Here is a 21,741-nt window from a genome sequence, read left to right as displayed (position 1 = left end):
AAGTGTAAATACCTTGGTAACCAAAAAGGCTGGAAAACATTGACATATTGGATATTGGGAGGGGAAATTCATTCTACTGCATCCGTACGGTGAGCCGTACCACTAATAATCAGCGTACATTGTCACTCTGTCGAGGGTGTTAGCCTCAGCATTCATTTGATCATCTTTTATTTCCTATAATAAGGCAGCTGTCAACAAACACTCCCCTTCTTCGTCTCTGCATCCATGTTTGTGAAAAATGTATAAATGGAAGATGTGGGTCATCAGTATTGTGATTGTGTTTTGGAATAACTGCCAGTGAGTACAGATCAGATACAGTATAAAACAGTTCACTATCTACCGTCTAAGAAGACAAACACAGGTCTGCACAGCGGTGATTTTTTTTTTTAATTACTGGAGCAATATCCAGCTCAGACACAGTGACCAGACCTGTGCAGCTGAGCTGTGTTCGTGTTCTGAGGCTGCAGGTTAATTAATGCTCATAAAACACCTGACTGAGGTATGCTGTAAGACTGAGCTATTTTATTTTTACAGGTTTAATGCACCATCTGGGATTTTATTTTTTTTTTTTTAAAGTAACTCAGGATACTAGTATATAAAAATGAAGCAGGCTGCAAACTGATTTATTTTCAACCCTTGCAGATTATAAAACATGACCGATTTAAACTCTGCTGCTCATCTCATCTTTGGTTGTTTGCTGCTTTCTGAGAGCGTTCGATCGGACACACCGCTTGTGCTGTACTGCAGAGCTTTGGGGACAGTGATGGGTTGCACTGCACAGTTTCTCATTTGCTTGTGGAGAGCTGAGTGCCGTGTTACTGCGTTTAACCCGCTGCCTCCTCGGTTTGTCTCCCCGTGATGCACCTCTGGGGAGGGCTGGAGCCAGTTAGCAATTACTGGCCAGGATTACAGTCCCATCCAGTGGGATGCATCCGTGCTCCTTATCCACTTTGTACTGTCTTCTGTTTCACATACACTTCTTATAGCTTCAGCTTCTTTTGGACACTCAATCAAAATTGTTTTGACTGTCTGTGCTGAAGAAAATAAATCTTCTTTGCTGGAAATATAATCTTCAGTTTAGATGTGACGGCTGTCCCTGACAGGAGCGTGAATATTGTTAATCATTAGGTATCATTTTAATGAAAAGTCAATCACTATATCATTTTTGTGCACAGATTCAAAAGCATTCAAGAAAGTAAAGAAATACCTGTCATTTTCCTCTATTTTCTCAGGTGTACATTTGATTCTTAAATCACAGTTTAATCCTGTGCCGGGTCGCAGGGTGTTGGTGCCAATCCCAGTTTACTATGGGTGAGGGAAGGTTAGACCCTGGACAGGTCGCCAGTCCCTCACAGGGCAAGAAACAAAGAAATGAATACCCAGTTATTGCATCCAGATAGTAAAACAACAACTAATTATATGTTAAAAGGAGGCATGCTTTGCCTACATTCCCTAAGGAAAGCATGTTTATCCTCTTCTGAAGAAGTATAATTCTTTTTCCTGAATGCAGTAGTCCAAAGTCGCTAATGAGTATTTGTATCCATATTCACTGACTATATCATGGTTCTTATGCATTTATGTGACATTACACGTTTCAGAGAGGCTTTTCTGTTCTTAAGTAAATGATTTGATTTATTGTCGTTTTAGGCAAGCGTCTGGGACCCCAGAAAGCTTTGAAAGGGCAAAGCAGCACCAAAAAAAAATGTGGCCGTCAGGATGAAGCCTTTTATTAAATGAGTTATAGAAACTAATTTAAAATCCAAAAGCACAAGTGTAACAGCTACAACAGTTGCTGACTAAATATGTGAATTATTACTAGTATTTCATATTGCATTGGGATGCAATGAATTACCGTTTATTGCCCATGGAGCTCAATGGCCAATAACAATAATGATAATATGAATTCCAGTGTGTTTTATTTTCTGGCCATGCTGCTGACACTTTTACTTCTCAATCTGAAACTGACTTAGATTTAGAAATGAAATAAACTCTGCCCCAATGAAAAGTCATTCTAGGTTCTATTTAAATACCGTCTTTAATCCAGAGGGACTGTACACTTCTCCCATGTGCTCTGCTGCCACAGGGTGACATCTTGTCAGCCGGAGGCCTGGCTGTGCTGATCTGACAGCCTCCCCTCAGGGACGAGCAGGGAGACGAGCCCTGACAGGGAGATCTCAGACTGCTGCACACCCAATTACATACTCCCGCCTCCTGTTCTCCTGCTTTTTCCCATTTTTGGTTTCCCGCTCGCTCAACACTTCTGTGCTCATTGCTGAGATGGACAGTATGGACGAAGTGGAGGACAACGGCGCTGTGCGCATATTGACGAGCAGGATGGATGTGTGTTTACCTTCTGAAATGCTGCCATTCGATGAGCTGTGACCTATAACGAGCTGTTATCGGGGCCAGATCTTTGCTGAAATTATATAATTTAAGAAGAACGTAGTATAGCTGCAGGTGAAGACAAGAAACTGACTTCCATTGGTGTAGATAGAAGGTGGTTTCGAGGTGGTAGGATGTGGGGGAAGGGGGCAGTAGCTCGCCCTTGAGGCATGACTTGTGTGGTAATGGCTTTCTGGCCTTGCCTCGCGGCGTCGACTTTGCCGTAAGAAGTCATCCATCTGCATCTGCTGATGTGAGGGAAAGGGTCGCAGATGTGAGAAGGTGGGCTGGGCTGTGATGCCGATGCACAGACATGCAATATTTACTTGTTATTTCAGGTCAGAGTGAGATCCAGCAGGAGGTATGTGTGAAGATCAAGTATAGTAATATTGAAGTAATGCCACTTTTGTGTATAAGGTGGCAGTAGTGAGTAGTGGGTCTTGAGTCCAGCTCTTTTGAGTTTTAGTCAGACTTTTGTTGTTTGATTTTAAGTTAGAGGGGCTTCTGGAAATGACTCACAGTTGGGCTTAGTTGGGTCTGTAAGTTTTCTGATCAGACTAGATGCCCAGGCTTTGGCTAGATACTTATTTTGCTAACTTTGGTGTCCATTCAGTGCAACAAGTGAAACGTAAATGGTAGGACACTATTTTAAAGATTTCACTTAAAAAAAAAAGAAACACTGCACACCATACTTTTATTTGACTGAAATCATTTCCCTCTCCTGCAGTTGAGCTCATTATGTCTTTCTCCACTTTTATTCAGTGCTATGTGTACTTAACTTAAGTGACATTGACATCGCAGGGTTTAATGCTCAACTCAGATATTTATTCCACAAGATGAGGTTTTGCATTGTGGTTCATTGTATGAATAAATGCAACAGCCAACAGACTCCATTGTGGAATGGCTGCTGCGTCTTTACAGAGGTACGCGTGGATGCAGAGTTTCCTTCATTGTTTGTCACTTTGAAATGTCTCAGGTCTATATTAGATTTGGTACCATATATGAAAAAAATGGATTTGTGCTTTTCAAATTGTCTTTAAAATAAATGACATGGGTCATGTGAAAAAACACACATATTTGAGCTCCTTTTGCCTGCTGCTGTGAACTCCGAGGAAAACTCTTGTTTCCCAGTTCCATCTCAGTGTTGCAGGCTGTAAAACTAGATGGGCCACAATTATAGGCTCAGGATGTGTGTCAGAACAGCTTAGTAATAAGAATTAGTTTTACAGACACTGTGCTCTCTCCTCAGACTCCGAATATGCCTCGGCACATGTGACAGTTTATTTTTAAGTGGCTGCGCAAGGTTCTGCTGGGCTCATTGGCAGAATGGCGGTGAATAATATGAGCAAAGCCTCCCTGCTGTTCTGGCAGTGACTTTAAGTAGCTGTGTTTTATAGCCGTCGTTTAAATGTTATGGTTGCATATACAGGTACCACAGACAAAACTCACAACCAATCAGTAAGATCCACTCATATAAATATTGTGGTCTGTGCGATTTTTGGCTTCTTATCTCTGTGATCAGTTTTTTGGGTTTTTTTTTCCACCTCTGAAATCACCCTAATGCTACATCGTCCCCTCCTATGTAATTTCACACTCTCAAATGTGGACGTGATGCAGAGAATTAGGCTCAAGTTTCCTGTGCCTCAGTCAGGGGTAGCTTTGACATTTGCTAACCTTGAATTTTGACCAGAACAGAAGATACTGTTATATTTTTGTTTTCTTTTGCTTAGGCTGCTTGCTATGTTTTCTAATCTAATACATACCTAACCACATTTTAAGGAACTACTGCAAACAGAAACCTTTGTATGTTGTACAAAAAAAATCCCCTCTTTGGTCTATGAAGTACCGCCTCCAACTTGAAGCTGTACTCTTCTCACAGAGTTTCAAATTTTAAACAATTTGCTTTTTAACGGTTGCCTGTTTTTATAAGTAATTATTTTATGATCGGCTACTTTCTGTATTTCAGATTTTAATCTGAACACACACTGTGTGTGTGTGTGTGTGTGTGTGTGTGTGTGTGTGTGTGTGTGTGTGTGTGTGTGTGTGTGTGTGTGTGTGTGTGTGTGTGTGTGTGTGTGTGTGTGTGTGTGTGTGTGTGTGTGTGTGTGTGTGTGTGTGTGTGTGTGTGTGTGTGTGTGTGTGTGTGTGTGTGTGTGTGTGTGTGTGTGTGTGTGTGTGTGTGTGTGTGTGAGATACTCAATCTAACCCTAACCCTGATTACACACACGAGAGCTTCTGATCGCTGTTTTAAGCCTTTAAAAGGTTTTTGCCTTAATTGGTTTATTTTCTTTCAAGAACTGATCAAACTGATAATCATAAAAGTGAGTAAAATCCCTCAAATGTTGCTGATTCTATTAATGTTTTGTTTTTTTATATTTGTACTCAGAAGCAATTTTCTTTGCATTTGCCTGAGAAAGTATTTTTACTCTCAAATGTACATGAATAAATACAAAAAAACCTCCTCTGTTCTCAGTTACAAATAAGTGAGGTAACCCACCTTGAGCTTGTAAATATGTAATATTATCTAAGAGGTTAATTGTTGCCTTGTGGGTGAAATTCAAACGACAAATCAACTGACCTGTCTGTATAAAGTACTTGTACTGTAGTCATACTTTATCAATTTAAGGCTGATTTCATTATGCTCCCGGACTCTCCTAACTCACTCCTTGGTTTTCTCAGCCACAAATTTGCTTGTCTCCTGCAGTTTGTACTGCTGTTTTTTTCTCTGAACTCCCGTCTTTCAGTCATCTTATTGTTTCATCTCTGTGACTTTATTGGAATTTTGGCTAACCTGATGTGGCTGGTACTGAGTCGACGTCAGTGGAATTGTATACTCCAGCTTTCTTCAGGTTAGATCACGCCTGTACCTTTGGATTAGCAAGCAGATTTATTCCTCCAGAAGCCTATTTTTCATGTCTACTAAGTGAATACTGGCTGAACTTGTGTTCCCTTTGGGGTGAAAATGGATGCCCAGGAATACAAACATGGTGAGAGACTTTATGTCCTTCCCTTTCTTTCTCTCTTTCTCCGGGTCATTTTTTATCATGTTAACTTTAGTGTGTAGGCTGTGCTGCTTTATTTATCTGTAGAATGTTGTTTACGTGGTCCCTAGAGTGAAACAGTATGCTACTCAAATAAGAAATGCAGATTGCAGAAATACCAAAGTTGTGTTTTGTTGCAGATCAAGAACTCGCCAACTCACAGTGAGGCTGTAGTTTGAAATGCTAACATCTTAATGTAAGTAGGTTAACATTTGTTAAGGAGCATTTAACAAGAGGTACGGTGAGCCCAACAATAAAAAGTATATACAGAATCAACATACAAAAACATTGTAAATGATACTGTCCAGACTGCTTTTTTCAAGTACCGTGGGGACTTTTCACTGGTCAAATGTCAACCACAAGCAGGCGCTACAAAAAAATTAAATGAGAACTCGAGTCATTGGGTGAATCATGAAGGTCATTACTAATTTAATTTTAATCCGAAAATGAATTCGACACAGTGAAGCTGATCTGTGATCAGTTTCTTAATTATCTGGGTTGATTTCAGCCTTAAAATCAACCTCTGTTCAGAACCATGCTCAGTAAGATTATCCAGTCAAAGGCAAGGACTCAAACTTAGTCATAATCATAAGTCAGTCAGTGGAAATGTTGATGTGAAATTTTAACCCTTAAATGACCTTGTGTTACTTGCTTCTCTGTGATGCTGGACACAGCACAAGACAAAGCTCCTGACTAAACTTAAATCCAGTAATTCATGTCCGGTTGAAAGTGACAGACTACCACCATACCACAGGAAGGTATCCATGTTATCCTTGCATGGTGTAAATCGGCTTGACGGAGGTGTTGGTCTCCTCCGCTGCGAGGTCACAACCAGCTGTTCTCTGGAGAGAGTGACGCTCTAATGCTGCATCAAACCAAGACGACAGCCTCCCCCATCAGCTACATAACAGACCTTTGCAATGTGACAAAGAGGAGTGTGCATGCTGCTCCATCATGGAACGCAGGCAAGCAGCACTTTCTAGACATGAGAGCGTTACAGGGTCAGTAGGTTGGACCAGAATTAGGAGAGACTCTCCTCACTTTAACTTCACTATTACCTGAATACTTTCTCTGCTGGGATATACAGTCCTCCACCTTGTCCTCACTTTTGTTCTTATTCTATAAGAACTCGATGTATTGCTGCTTCCCCTCCTCCGGCTCCTCCTCTTCCTCCTCCGGCTCCTCCTCCTCCTCTTCACCTTAGTGATGTGTTGGGAGGTTTTTTTTAGCTTAGGCAGTAATTTTATATGTTAGTGCTCTGTGTGCTTCCAGCTTTTCAAAGTGTCAAGAACAAGGATGACGACAGTGAAAGTGGCCCTTCTGATTCCTCCCTACCATATGAGCTTGTTTGGAGTCATTAAAAGAGAAGTGTGTAACACAGATGCTGTAACAGTTGGTGGGGGATTATTCTCATCTGTGAGGATCAAAACATGGAGCTTCCCAAGTATGCTGCATAACTACAAGTGTCAGCAGTTGCATTATGACCAGGGACTTTTGTTCCGCTGCTCTTTTCTGTTGTATTCTGTGGCTTCTGCCCAAATGAAATTCTTTATGAAATGGAGTTCTGTTCTAAAACTCTTATGTGTGTATCCACCTCTTTTTGAAGAGTCACAGCTCCGTTTTCTTTTTGGATTTGTTCTCTGTATGTCGTCACTCAGCTGTTTATGGACCTGGGTCTTACCCCGGTATATTTCTGTCCATGAGTGTGTGTTTATATGTGTGTGTAACAGAACTGACACTGCAGCACTGTTCTCGCATGTTCTGTTTAACCTTGAGTAACCTCTCTTTAATGATATCTCAGGGAAAGGCAGCTGCGGCAGCACAGACTCATGGGTATTTAAATGTCAAATACAACTTAGGTTGGGTAAGCTCCTCAGGATTTCTGCTGTTGTCTTGTTCATTGATGCGTCACATGCAAGCGTCCGAATGAAATCAGTCTAGCATCCATTTTAATAATTCTTAATCTCTTGATCAGAACAAAACACTACCATTATTATAGTATATGAAACACATTGTGCTACAACTTTTGTATGAAAAGTGCTATATAAATAGAGTTTGATTTGATTATTTTAAATCATTGTCAAAACACAATGTGGCTATCTCATGCAGCTACTTCCATCGATGAAAATGTATAAGAAATCCATGCTGTATTAACCTTTGTCATTATTAATTCTTCCAGATGACTCGGGGGACGAGGAGCCCACATCCCAGTCAGACCGCAGCGAGATTCAGGGCACCCTGAAAATACTCGTCAGCAAACTTGATGACCTCAGCACGTGTAATGACCTGATCGCCAAACACGGGGCGGCCCTGCAGCGGTCCCTGAGTGAACTCGAGGGCCTGAAGGTTCCTGTGGAAGGGGGAGAAAAGATCAAGGCAGTCAACGAGCGAGCCACCCTCTTCCGCATCACTTCCAATGCTATGATCAATGTAAGTAGTCCTAAGGACCGACTGCGCTGCAAAACCCAGCAGCAGCAGGGCACTAGTGATCTGTGTCCCGCATGCTTGAGCATGATCGATGTGACAGGAATACCAGTCGTCTATGATGTCCTGGTAACTGAGTGAGGAGAGATGAGATCACTTCACTGTGCAGCATGTTAAATGAGAACCAGGCGACTGCAGGCACAGAGACTGCAGGCTTGGTCCCCACCAGGTCCTGTTCAGTCTACTAAAACGTGGGTGTGTGTTATCGTGTTAGTGATTGTGATTCCTGTGCATGGAACTTCATGTTAATAATTCCTTGAAAACGATTTAAAAATATCTAAGTGACAACAAAGGAGCTAATAATAAATGCAGTTTTGCTATTTTTAACGCTTTGGCCATCAAAATAAACAAAGCCAGGTTTTGTTTAACAGCCATATGTTGAGTTTCTGTCCAAGCAAGAAAATCAGAAAGGCTCTACTGTAGATGGCTCGGTTCCAGTGTACCCACCGGTAAATACCGGGGGCTTTACTGTATGTCAGTAGTGGATGAAAGTTCAGGGAGGACTGCGGTCTTGAAGGATTGATACCAGATATGATGGTGGGTGGGGATGACAGGAATAGTCCCTGTTCCCCACGCCTCCCTCGTCTCTCAACTCTCCCTGCTCGGTGTGGAATGTCAGAGCCTTCTGGACTACAGACAGACAGAGCTGCCCTCATTAAAGACAGATAATCAGACAAGGTTGGTCTTTCTTCTTTCATCTGACAGTGACTTTATTGAAGTCAGTGATTTTTCATTTCATTTCAGCTACCATGCATGTCTGACAAACAGTGGTCAGCGTTGTGGTTATATATGTGCTTGTTGGGTGTAAATATAATGCAGTCAGACATAGCTGGCTTTAGAGTGCATTTGCCCTGACCCAGATTTTGGTATAAGTTCATGTAGTGAGTTAAAAGAGACATTAATTCGATGTGTTAAGAGACATGAAACAGTATAATGAGGAGAGAAGTTTCATTTGGCTTGCACTGAAGTTACATTGAACACCATAGCTCTAAATAATGAATCTCTTGTCATATTTCTTTAATTAATTGGTATAGGGAAATGAAACCTACCCGACCAGTGATTAAATTGACCCTCTTTGGATTGCCTAACTCATTAAAATATCATCTGAATTGTCAAGACTCTGCTTTTAATGAGAAAGAAATGTTGCCACAAATTCCCCATAGTGTTTTTCTGTAGTGTCTTAACAGGCTGTAGTCAAGCAGAGAGTTGTACAGGTTATGTAATTTAGCCTTTTTACCAGCATGTGTTGAGTTCCTGTAAAGACTGGTAGATTATCAATGAAGTGAGCTTCACAAGGAAGTTATATTCAATAGAGTTCTTTTGTAAGTGAGAAAATCACCCTAATTTTATGCAGTTCATTAGAAAGGGTGTTTTCATGGGCCAAGAGAGAAAGAATCCATTAAAAATTGGAGCAAGTGTGACTCGCTTGATAGATTCACAACTTTCTCTTCACTTTCCATGTCATTGCAACATAGAAGCATATGGCTTATTTACTGATATACATAACAATCTTCAATCAAAGGCAGTAAAGCACATTTACTCCACATTAAACCACATTGACAGGTAAAGATAGGCTTTATTGAGACATGAGTGGATTGTGACAGAATTGTAAAACTTTTGAAATAATGTCTGGATATTCGATGGCACATGTATTGCAGATTTAAGTACAATTTGTGCTTTAGTGAAAGTCTGCCCTCTTTGATTGCTACACCTTTGTTTACATCTTTAATTTTAGAAGAAGGGCTTTATATGTTATGGGTGAATTTAAGAGTGAAATTAAGTTGGCCATAATCAAAAATACACAGCGAGCTGCTGTGGGGGATCTGAGTCTGGCTCTGAGGGAGAAGCGTATTCTAGTTCATTCACCGCTGACCCTTCTCAACTGTGCTCTGACGCCACACTGGCTTTTTTTTCTTCCTTTTTTTTTCACATGCATGTGATTACCCCAAATTCAATCTTAGTATTCTCAAATCACAAGGATTCTAGCTCAGATTCAATAAATTATTTGCCACGTCATTCATGCCCCAGCTTTTACTCTTAATTTAACACCAGTGGACTTCAATGCCAGCTCTACTTTACGTATTCACTGCTGCGAGCCCATTCATCTTTTTAAGCCTTTATCAACCCTGTTCCCCACAGGAAGTCACATGCAAGTCTACGTTGTACTCGAGAGTCAGCAGTTAAAAACTGGAAGTGTTCTACTTTTTTAATGCACGCATGAGTTTCATATCGTGGGTTTGTCTGAGGAAGTAGACCGCAGCGTCATATGCATGAGTAGCATTTAAACTGAAGCTCAATCACTGATGTTCATAGAGTTTGTGCAAGACTGCTACAGGTAAGCCACTGATTGGAGACTGCTTTTGTTAGATTGTCATTTTGAAACCGTAAATACCTGGCTGGTGTATTACTTTATACTTACATATTTAGTTTCTGATTCAGATTTTATTTTGTTAGAATCAGAACTCACAACTGAGCTGCAGTTATTAGCCTACACTTCTTTTTTATGATTACCATTAAAATAATAAAAAATCTCTCTTACTTGACCAAATACTGTCACAGTCACATTATAAAAGATATGAACATGAATACATTCATAGTAAAAGTCTGTTGTTGCTTTATATTGTCATTTAAAACCTAATTGATACAAAATGGTTCATCTTGAGTATCTTACTTGTCCCAAAAATGAAAAAGGTAGAAAATCTTGCATTTGCATTCTGTGTTTTTTGAGTATAAGTATCACTTATATTCAGTGTATTACCCTTTTTATGTTCTACTGTACCAGTCAGTGACTTTTACTCTTGTAAAAACCTAATTTAATGTGAGGTATTTGACTAACTCAAAAGAAGGAAGAAAATATAACCACTCCTCTTTAATGCGTGACAATGGCAGCATCTTGACAAAAGCATAAATATAATCATTTTAGAGCATGAACAATCAATATTGAGATGTGTTACCTTTTTTTATTTCATGGTCTGTTGTTTTGGGACCATCTGTTTCAAATATTACCAAATTCCATTTTGTTCTATGTGACTATTTCCCATTTTTCTGGGCGTATTGTGATATTAGTGCTGAGAGATGCATATGGTCCTGTTGTTAGTAATGGTAGTGTGATAACTCTTGCTTACACAATGACACTTGTGACTAATGTTCACCATTCATGCTTAGATAATGAAACTGAGGAAAGACAAAATAGTGATTGCCTAGAGTCTGATGAATGATGACAGCCTGCCAGATAAATCTCCCATCTTTTACCCAATGTCCAATGGATAGATGCTTGGATGTGTGGGTAGATAGATGGGTGGGTGTATGAAAGGATAAATGGATGGATGTATTGCTCCGTCTGGTCAGTGCAGGTGGCAAGACAGCTTTATTTATAGAGCACCCCAAGGCAACTAGAATAAGCTAAAAATAGTTTTATAGAAGAACTTAAAAGTGCCTAACTTAAGTTATATTGGTAGCTTATTCTATTTGCGTACAGCATGACAGGTAAATGTAATTTTACCATGTTTGATTTGAATCCAGGGCTCCACTCTCTGACCTGAGTCTGTACACTTCAAAGTTTTATATTGGAGTCGCATTTCATTCATGTATTCTGCTTCTAAATCATCCGTGATTTGCCGACTGGTGCCAGAACTTTAAGGCCTATTCTGTAACTAACTGGGAGGCAGTGAGAAGACCAGTATTTATCAGCATTTATCATTATGAGATTGAGCTATAATAAATACATTGGGTGCAGTAACAACTCTTCCTGATTCCCAACAGTGGGGTTGTTCAACCTGACTGCTCTCTCACACATAAAGAACAGAAAGTGGTTGAGTTTTATGACACGTCTTTCCCTCCAGATTTCTGCCTTCAGCCTCCACTTTATCAAAGAGGTTTCAGCAAACGCTTAGCAGCCCCCTGGCTCTGGGACCAAAGCTGCATTTTCTTCAAATAACTGCTGAACATACCATACATAGTTTTTGATCTGTACGGTGGGGTTCGGGGGGAAATAATCGTTAAAAAGAAACAGCTCAGCGACCATCTCGTCACATATGTGACCGGTGAAGAAACTTCATGATAGGTTCATTGACCTCTGAGGTCACTATGAGGCAAAGCTGTCAGACACATGATGCAGAGGCGGCAAGTGCTGACATGTAATATATGTGTGATCTGGAGTAACCTCTTTGCCTCAGCAGGAAATACAGAACAGCAACAATGATGCCCCCTCTTGACTCAAACATGGGCTGCAATCACAGCTTTAAACTGTAGCTCATCAGTCACTGATGTGTTGTCTGTTTAGTTTGCACTGAGGGGCTCTCCACACAGCGGGGGGACGAAGTAACTGCTTCGGAAAGAGTTGATTAACATATTGATGATTGCAAGTGGTGATAAGCAACCTTGATTACGGTGATTGACACAAATATCTTACGACCGTTTTTCTTTCCAATTCCTTCTTGAGTGTTGGCAATGGCTGACAGGAAAAAATAATCACAGTCCTATGATTTTTATCATTAACGCAGTGGAGTTTAATTATTATTTTTAAAAGGAATTGCTTGGCATCACATTTTACTGTATTCTCTCTTTACAAAACTTTTAAGTTATTTTGAGGAAGCTTTATTTGTCCCTGTGGAGAATTGTGAACAGGATGTACATTTCTCCACTGTCAATACTGTATCTTCAAGGAATTCAACTTCCACCGCCGTAAGTATAATTATGTAATTCTGTGCATTTTTCCCCCCAAGGCGTGTCGAGACTTCTTGGACCTAGCCGAGACGCACAGTCGGAGATGGCAGAGAGCGCTGCAGTATGAGCGAGAGCAGCGTACCCATCTAGAGGAGACCATTGAGCAGCTAGCAAAGCAGCATAACAGCCTGGAGCGTGCGTGGAGAGAAGCACCCACGCTTGTTTCCAGCACACCCAGTGCCCCTACCACCAACAAGGGTGAGACTGACTGACTGCGGGTTACTCGTTACTCTGGACCTCATTTCACAGGCTGAAAGTCTTGTGCCCCCTCAGGCCCAATATTAGAGATTCTCCTCAAGTGAAGGAGGGAAGTCTTAAGTTATGTCAGAAGGTTTAGATTGTACAGTAGTTAAGTTAGATATGATAATTACCTTAACCAGAAACTGCAGATCATGTGGCGTCACCTCTGTCTGTACATCAGGGGCAACAAACAGGCGTCCTGCAGGGAAAAACAGTCCCTCAGTAATGTCAAAGTTTAAAAATGACATTGACGCTATCAACTAAAATCCCTTTACCTTTTGTTCTTAATTTGTTCGGGGGTCACATTGTTTTAGTGAGAGTAGCGGACATAACACTGAGACCTTGAGCCGCAGATGGTAGGAAACATCGCTCATGCGTGAGAGATGAGTGAAGTAGCACTGAGGCTCGCTATTTTCTGCATGAAAATGTTGAAAGCATGAATGCTGAAGACTGAAGGTGTTTAAGAAGTGACAAATTTTGGCCCACAGTGGTCTGAAGAGAAATACTGCAGCTGAGAGGATTTCAGATCTTTCAGCAGATTTGCCCATGAAGTCAAGTGGAAAACAGTCAAATGTATTCTGCATGAGGAAGGATCACAAAGAATTCTACAATTTTGAAATTACTACTACTAATACTAAGATGTCCCCTTCAAAGAGACTTTTTCAGAAGAGAGAAGAGTTGTCATCATTTAAGGTCTTTCTACTGCCTGTGGTTCAAAGTTGGTTGTCTGAGGCTCCTGGAGTGGAATTGGTTTAAGATCCCTGTAGTATTTTCAATTGTTCACCTATAACTAAAAATACATGCCTTTTCTTTAATTAGATGACACTATTGCCTTTTCTATAAAACATGTAATTTATCGTCAAATCGACCGTTTCTCCTCAAGACACTGCACACGAGTTTGTTGCATCATCCAGAACAAACCCACAGACCTCATGACTTCGACACTGTCCTCTCCAGAGAAATGACAGCGCTGTTCATTTAGTCAAACGATTCAACCCGTCAAAACCATAGACAACATTTCTGTGAATCCCTCTGTGGTTATTTGTGCTCCTGTGTTCAGAGCTGGAAGCAGCGGGTTTTAACCTCGATGACGAAGCAGTTTGAGGTCGCGCCTGGCGCACAAATAGTTATGTTCATGCTGCTTATTGTCTTAATGGGTTACACGCTCAATGTGGAAAGAGGAAACGGTTTAACTTTTGACGAGGATAGTTCAATGAGTTTCAGTCTCTGTTTCGTTCTTTCTCCCTTTAAACTGTGTTATAATGTGGCGTTAATCTCTTTTCCTACTGCTGATCCCTCTCTGTTTCTTTTAATCCTTTACAGGGAACTAAATTGATCATTTTGAATTCAAGGTGTAGCTGAAAGGTATTACGATGCGTCAAGACAATCATACCTCTTGCAAACTGAACTAACTAAAACTAACAAAAGTCACATTCAGTCATTATCGACGGTTAAATATTGACTGTGCTACAATACAATGTGTTCCTCTTTGTTCTGTGTCGTTGTGGGGCAACTATAGACAGAGGCAGGGTATCATCCCTGGACAGGTCGTCAGTCCATTAATTGGTTAAAAATGAACACAACTTACTTGGCGTAGTGGTTGGGTTTAAAAATAGATACTGTGACTTGTAGTCATTTTCTGTCGCGCTGATGATCAAGCACAGTTTATCAGTTTTTGTCAAACCTTTGAGATCAGTGCATCAGTCGAGAGCACTAAGCTGGGAATAGAATAAGAGGCGTTTGTAACGGCAAACGTGAGCTGAGTTGTTTTTGTGAAAATTTGAAAGCAGTGTAAACATTGTAATCAAACCATCTCATCACAGTTAAGGTGCCACATTATCATAGCTTCAAATAAATAGATATATAAATGCTTACATTCTAATACTTTGGCCACATCAATACTTGAATGGCTTCTACCCAACTCTCAACTGAATAAGATTTTTTTTATGACAAAAATTAAAAGCATGAGGCATGTTAATAGATGGTTCAATTCAGTTACGAAGCACATAAAATAAAACCCTGACTATTATTTAAAGTTTTAGAGCATCCATTAATCTTCTTTATCTGCAACATAGAGGAGCCCCAAAAGGCTCAACATGGAAGAAAGGCTCCTTTCATTTGTCAAACATATACTGTCACTCGGGTATTTCAAAATCTGCTACAGAGATGAGTGTTAACTCCCTTTAAATGCTGAACTGGTGATAAAACATTTGATTACCCTCGTGGATGATTATTACTTCTTATTTAATTTGGCTAGTGGAATTTGTGCATTTCGCTAGTTGCAAATGCACATCTTGATTAAAGATAAAATCATACTCTGGACCATTAGTGGCAGTCATTGTTAGCTCTCCTGTTTTTTGAAGAGACACTTTTTATTTAAAAAAAATAAAAATAAAAAAATTTAAAAAGCACTGCGATTTGGAAATGAATGGATTGGTGTGTTCGACTTAAAAGCTAGTCTAAACACGGAAATGATCATTGAGCGTATGGCTGATATAGGAGAAGCACACCCTGCGGGTCGTGAATCATCCAGTTTACTTGACCAGCGGGAACATTGCCAGTTTTACTAAGCTGATTATTCCTGATTAATCACAAAGTGTATGTGATTATATACGTCTTTCTCCTGAACTCTGTAGGATAGGACCTCAGTGAGGTGGTTTTTGTTAGTTATGTCATGTGGACACACAAATGTGTATGTCTCGTGTGAAGGGAGTGAGAGGCCGCGTAAAGAAGAGGCAAGTGATGAAGATGAGGATACTGAGTACTTTGACGCCATGGAGGATTCCCCTGCGTTCATCACAGTGACTGCCAGTGAGAACACACAGCACAGGTCAGTCACATACGAAGATTCATCCGTCTTCTATTCTCCTTTATCCAGTTTAAGATCCTCATCAGATCAACCCCATCCAAGCTGTCAGAGTAGGAGAAGAAGTACAATCTGAGCAAGTTGCCAATCAGTCACAGGGTAAACAGTGAAAGACAACCACACACCCGCATACATACCTACAGGCAAGGTAAAGCCACCAATTAACTTCAAATACATCTTTTTTTGTAGTGTGGGAGAAAAAAGGAGAATCAGTAAAAAATCCACACACATCCAAACTCTACAAAGAAAGCATCCGATCCCAACATGGTTCAAATCACTCCTCTGAAACCAATGATATAATAGTATGTGGAAAATTGACTTGCGAGCCGCAAAGAATGGCTGTCTCTGCATCAGGTTACACTACCTCCTGGTATTTAGCCATTTCTGGTAGAAACACCTGATATTGGATATTCATTAAGACATATGCCTTTCAGAGGCGATCCTCAGGCCCCATACCTGACTTGTAATGGGTACAATGTCATTTTGAACCCCACAAGGTATGAAGGGCCCCACAAGTATAATTTGACTCTAATCTTTGGGCCCCAGATGAGAAAATACAACAACACACACGAGCAAACTGAAGTGATGCATCCCTATTACTTTATGAAATGGATTCCCTCCGTCTTGTACATAGAAAAATAAGAAAAGACTTATCACACCTGCAAATAGTAAATCATTTTTTAGGTCTTGCAACATATTTCTCATCTGCAAAAGGTCCATAAAACTGATAGAAACTGCTGCATAGCATTCATCTCCTCTACAAAGCATTCACATCCCAGTGAGTGTGCGTAAGTGTGGCAAGAAGAAAAGAAAACGAGGATGGGCATTTATTCTACATTTACGTGCAGGGTTCATTTTGGAAACCATTTTTATTCTGTTGCAGGCGATCTCAGAGCAGTTTGAGTGGAGCGAGCGGAGGCCAGCCCAGCGACTGGAACCAGGACGACAATGTAAGAGTCTGCCTCCCGACCACGTCTGACTAATAGGATTGACATTTGTGGAGGCTGCCGACTTTTGTAATCTTTATATAGATTCATTTGTGCGGGTGCGAAGCTCACACTGCATTGATTTATTTATGTAACGTCTTGATGTTCTCATAAGCTTCGTTTCCTTCCCTACATTCATGCCATACTCACAGAGGCGCCGCTGTTGTGTGTGCTTCCTGCTGTGTCACTGTTCCCTCCTGTGGTGCCAAAGACACACAGACACATCACTTTACTAAATCTTAATTACCAAACAGACATCTGTTCCTCTATCCTCTCAGCACTCTCATGCTTCTCCTTCTCCCCACATCTGTCGTCGTCGCGCCATCCTTTTGCCTTTCACTTTCTCAGCTGTTTTGCTGCCAAACTGTCAATGGAGTAGAAAATAATTCATCCAACTTTTTTAACCCCCCCATCATCCTTCTCTTTCTCTCTAATCCCAGATGTCTCCAGGCTGTAATGATGTATCAGGAAAGGAGCTGCAACCCCGCAGACAGAGGCGGACTCATGTCCCAGACAAACCCAACTACTCCCTCAATTTGTGGAGCATCATGAAGAACTGCATCGGCAAGGAGCTCTCTAAAATCCCCATGCCTGTAAGTGTGTGAGGCACAATCTTTCTTTTTCGCCGGCAAGCTAACACAAATCTGTGTGAGTTACATTTTACCCTCTGTGCAGGTGAACTTCAACGAGCCTCTGTCGATGCTGCAGCGCCTCTCCGAGGACCTGGAGTACCACGAGCTTCTCGACAAAGCAGCGCGCTGCGAGTCCTCTCTGGAGCAGATGTGCCTTGTCGCTGCCTTCTCTGTGTCCTCCTACTCCACCACGGTCCATCGGACAGCCAAGCCCTTCAACCCCCTCCTGGGTGAGACCTACGAGCTCGACCGCCGGGAGGACTTTGGCTACCGCTCGCTGTGTGAGCAGGTAACTGCAGAACCACGGGGAGTCTGTGTTTTCACACTCCGGTGTGAGCTCTCCCTGGTTGGACCCACAAAGTCTGGTCGCACTGTAAACGTGTTGATGTGTGTTTTGTGGTAATATGAACACGTTACGCGTGTTGTACTAAGGTTTTTGTTTGAAAATCTGTTTAGGTAAGCCATCACCCCCCTGCAGCTGCACATCATGTGATTTCCCAAAGAGGCTGGACCTTGTGGCAGGAAATCACCATTGCCAGCAAGTTTCGTGGCAAATACCTTTCCATAATGCCTCTGGGTAAGACATTTCTCTGTCAGCTTGGAAGCTAACAAATGATGTGTAACTAAAAGCTTGCTCGTCGAAATGCTGGGCGTCAGTTTGAGGTTGAGAGAGACTCCACAGACCACTTGAGAGCAGGATCACCAACAATCTGCCAGCTACACAATCTGAAGCTAGAGGAAAGGGTATGGCAATGAATCAGAAGGCTTTTATGAGCCCTTTGACACATACATAAATATGGCTATAAAGGGAGCTCCAAATTGCAGTGGCAGAACAAGCAGAGTGGTCAGTTGGCTCAAATGAATGAGAGATTTGATGTGTGCAGCTCCAGCTGTAGCATGCAGTGGTATTTATCTGGCCTATTGTCAGGTGCTCTGTAGTAGAAAAAAAACTAAGCTGAAAGTGTTGATGGTGATATCCATGTTATAAATCTTCTGGGTTTAGGTCACATAGGATGAAAGTGGAAATATATTGCAGCAAATGAACATTAAGTGACTTGTTTTTCAGCTGCCGCAGGAACAAATTGACAATGTTCACAGATTTAGATTCACAGAAGCAGGGCGATTTAGATTTTTCTTTTCACCTCTGTTCTTTTGTCGCTCTCTCTCTCTCTCGTCAGGTGCCATACACTTGCACTTCCACTCCAGCGGGAACCACTATGTGTGGAGAAAGGTCACCTCCACAGTTCATAACATCATTGTGGGGAAGCTGTGGATCGATCAGGTCTGTTCATTAGCACTTCTCATTGGTCACAGACTCACAATCAAAAATACGTACACACTTTAAACCATGCCAGATGAGCTGAAATACATTTACCTGCTGTGTTGCTGAAGTGTTTGTACCAGGCTCGTAGATTAAAGTAGTGTTGAAGGCGGCAATCAGAGCACAGTTCCATGATCTCTGGGGATTCATCTTTAGCTTTGATCTCTATTAACGCCCTAAAATTAAGTCTTTTTTTCTCTGAGATGGCCCAGTTACTGTGTGTAGTGGCATGAAGTGGGAGGGGCAGGCTTCACATGTGTATGTCTGTTTGTTCAGCACCGTGTTCAGTGTTGAAGACATAAACAATATGGAAATCCCACCGAAGAAAGCGTTTCATAGAAATTACTGAATTGAGCCTGAACTTGTCTTTAAAATGTAATAGTCTTTACAAATGTATTAAATTTCCAGGGAAATGTTTGTTTGTTTGATGTTTCCATGCAGGTTATTTTTCAGTGTAATAACTATGTATCCAAATATACTTTCTACTGGAATGCAAATTTGAGATAAACAGAAAAACAACAGCACCTCCTCATTGATCTAAATTCTTCCCCCAACATATGTTTCACTGCTGAGAAAGAAAAAAAATCCACCTTCATTTTCACGTTTACTGTGCAAGTGAAGCTTTTTGTACTCGATGTACTTCCCTCCCCTCACACTTCACATGGCTCATTTACTCCCTGCTCAGTGCTGTTCTCTGGTGCAGGACGAAGTCAGCCAAACAACTCCCTGATGAACTCCACAAACAATTTTCTGGTTCTACTGTCAACTAATGCACGAGCAGCCAGTATCGTTGATAACACAGCAACTATATCAAGAGAGACCAATCTTTATGGCTGGAATATTACAATTAAATTCACAAAATTCTTCTATTTTCCTTAACTTGGCGATAACCCTAGAGTTTAAGTTCGAGTTTTTCCCTCCAAGAAATTTGAAGACTGAGACTTGAACACGCAGATGATTTTATTTTATTGTATTTTATTTTATTTTATTTTATTTCGTTTTATTTCATTTTATTTCATTTTATTTCATTTTATTTCATTTCATGGGCCTCTGATCAAACAAGGCAGACATTAACGGAAATGAGAAAGCGTTTTGTTCAGATCACTTCTCACAATCTATCTGTGTATGCAGTTCCATCAATGTGCTGCTCCATGAGTTCTTCTCTCTCATGCTGCTCTGGTGTGCATCTCTTTGTTTGTGCAGTCGGGTGACATTGAGATTGTGAATCACAGAACGAAGGAGACCTGCCAGCTCAAGTTCTCTCCATACAGTTATTTCTCCAGAGATGTTCCACGCAAGGTGAACGCTTCTATTTTTCACACACTGTATTGACACCCAGACTCTGCATGATGTCATACCATGTAGTGGCTTGCTGTGGTGGTGTGATGCTGCCCCCTGTTGGTTAAATTCAATAAAGCTTCGTGTCGTTTCCTTTCCCATTATCAAAGTTGAAAACTAAAAGAAAAGTAAAGTTCGATTGACTCTGATACCTTCAACACCAGTCAAAAGAAAAGCTAAATGCATGCTGGTTAACTGTACTGCAACATGACTTTCATGTGTTCCACAATGATGTTTTGTGAAGGACTAAGTGCGGCGCGTGTTCAGTTTCTGTGGCGACATGTTTGCTGGCTAAGAGCCCACAAGGATGAATAATGGACCCAAACCACCCTCATTCATCAGTAATGGTGTCCTGCTGGAGTACTGCATTTCAGAAGCACACCACATTATGTGTTTGGTTGATTTTGGTCACTACGCGACCACACGTCAATCAAACTGCTCCAGAGTGCATAACAAAGTGGACCAAGTCACCCTTTTCAGATAGTGTCAGCCCATCTCCTTAGTGCAGGTCAAGGATCAGATGGCCACAATGAGGTCCCGCTAACAAAACAAGGGTTTGTTTGAAATGGGAACAAACCTGACAACATTCACCCAATCCAGAGAAGTGACTCCCTTTGGACTTTTCTCAATTCTGAGAAACAAATATTTAGAGCATGTCTTTCTTTAATGAAAATGTTTAAGCCTAACATGTAGCTTATTTTTCATCTATTCCAGGTGACTGGTGTGGTGGCGGACAGTTGTGGCCAGGCTCACTACATCCTCTCTGGCACATGGGATGACAAAATGGAGAGTGCAAAGATCATCCAGAGCAGCAGAGGGGGTGGTGGAGAGGGCAAGCAAAAAACAGTCTATCAGACTTTGGCCCCAAAACTGCTGTGGAAGAAATACCCCCTCCCGTAAGCCCAGCTCATTAGCCTCGCATAGCTTTGCTGTATATGAGTCACTGTGGTGGTGCAACAGCTGCAGTGTTGAGTCGACGTGATTGATTGCTGAACATCTCAATGTAACTCCAATTTTCTTACTATGTCAGGGAAAATGCTGAGAACATGTACCACTTCTCTGGGCTGGCACTGACCCTGAATGAGCAGGAAGATGGAGTGGGACCGACTGACAGCCGCCTGAGACCAGACCAGAGGCTGATGGAGGAAGGGCGATGGGATGACGCAAACTCGGAAAAGCAGAGGCTGGAGGAGAAACAAAGAGCAGTGAGAAGACGGAGGGAAGCAGAGGCATCGGACGCTCTGGATGAAGGTATTAGACGCTTAACAGGAAGTGCCATCGCTGACGGGCAAAGGTAGATGAAAGAGAGGCAGTTATAGTTAAAAAGAAAAGAAAAAAAGATGAGGGAAGGACATATAGTGTCAAAGTTGGGGAATGGACTTTGCAGAGAGGTAGGTGGAGTGCAGAAGATAAGCAGTTGAATTGAAGACAATATTTGACTAAAGAGCAAATCCAGTAAGACACAACACAATGAGAGAAAAACTGATGTATGATAGGTGAGGAGGCAACATGTGTGTGCGCGCGTGTGCGTGTGTGTGTGTGTGTGTGTCGGCTAGATTGTATTTGATGTACCCATGACATGTCTTTCTTTTCCTCCCTCTATTGATGGTCAGAGTGTGAATATGACTCTGGTGAGTGGGGGTTTGCCCTGTCACCCCTCTGTTGTGCATCATTCACACACACACACACACACACACACACACACACACACACACACACACACACA

At 41.4% G+C, this 21,741-nt stretch overlaps 1 protein-coding gene across 1 annotated transcript in view; it reads left to right on the top strand.

Moving 5' to 3' along the window:
* Positions 1-21,741, top strand: part of osbp2b (oxysterol binding protein 2b) — a 51,584-nt gene that overhangs the window by 24,396 nt on the left and 5,447 nt on the right. Inside the window, exons 3-13 of the mRNA XM_080467296.1 lie at positions 7,603-7,853; positions 12,632-12,830; positions 15,582-15,702; positions 16,622-16,688; positions 17,165-17,317; positions 17,400-17,645; positions 17,813-17,933; positions 18,535-18,638; positions 19,881-19,976; positions 20,730-20,911; positions 21,046-21,266. Coding sequence (XP_080323422.1) covers positions 7,603-7,853; positions 12,632-12,830; positions 15,582-15,702; positions 16,622-16,688; positions 17,165-17,317; positions 17,400-17,645; positions 17,813-17,933; positions 18,535-18,638; positions 19,881-19,976; positions 20,730-20,911; positions 21,046-21,266 — 1,761 coding nt within the window. The remainder of the gene's footprint in view (positions 1-7,602; positions 7,854-12,631; positions 12,831-15,581; positions 15,703-16,621; positions 16,689-17,164; positions 17,318-17,399; positions 17,646-17,812; positions 17,934-18,534; positions 18,639-19,880; positions 19,977-20,729; positions 20,912-21,045; positions 21,267-21,741) is intronic.

Source organism: Lipophrys pholis (assembly GCF_963383615.2).
Source record: "Lipophrys pholis genome assembly, chromosome: 7".
In the NCBI taxonomy this organism is placed as follows: Eukaryota; Metazoa; Chordata; class Actinopteri; order Blenniiformes; family Blenniidae; genus Lipophrys; species Lipophrys pholis.
This window is presented reverse-complemented; position numbering and strand designations above follow the sequence as displayed.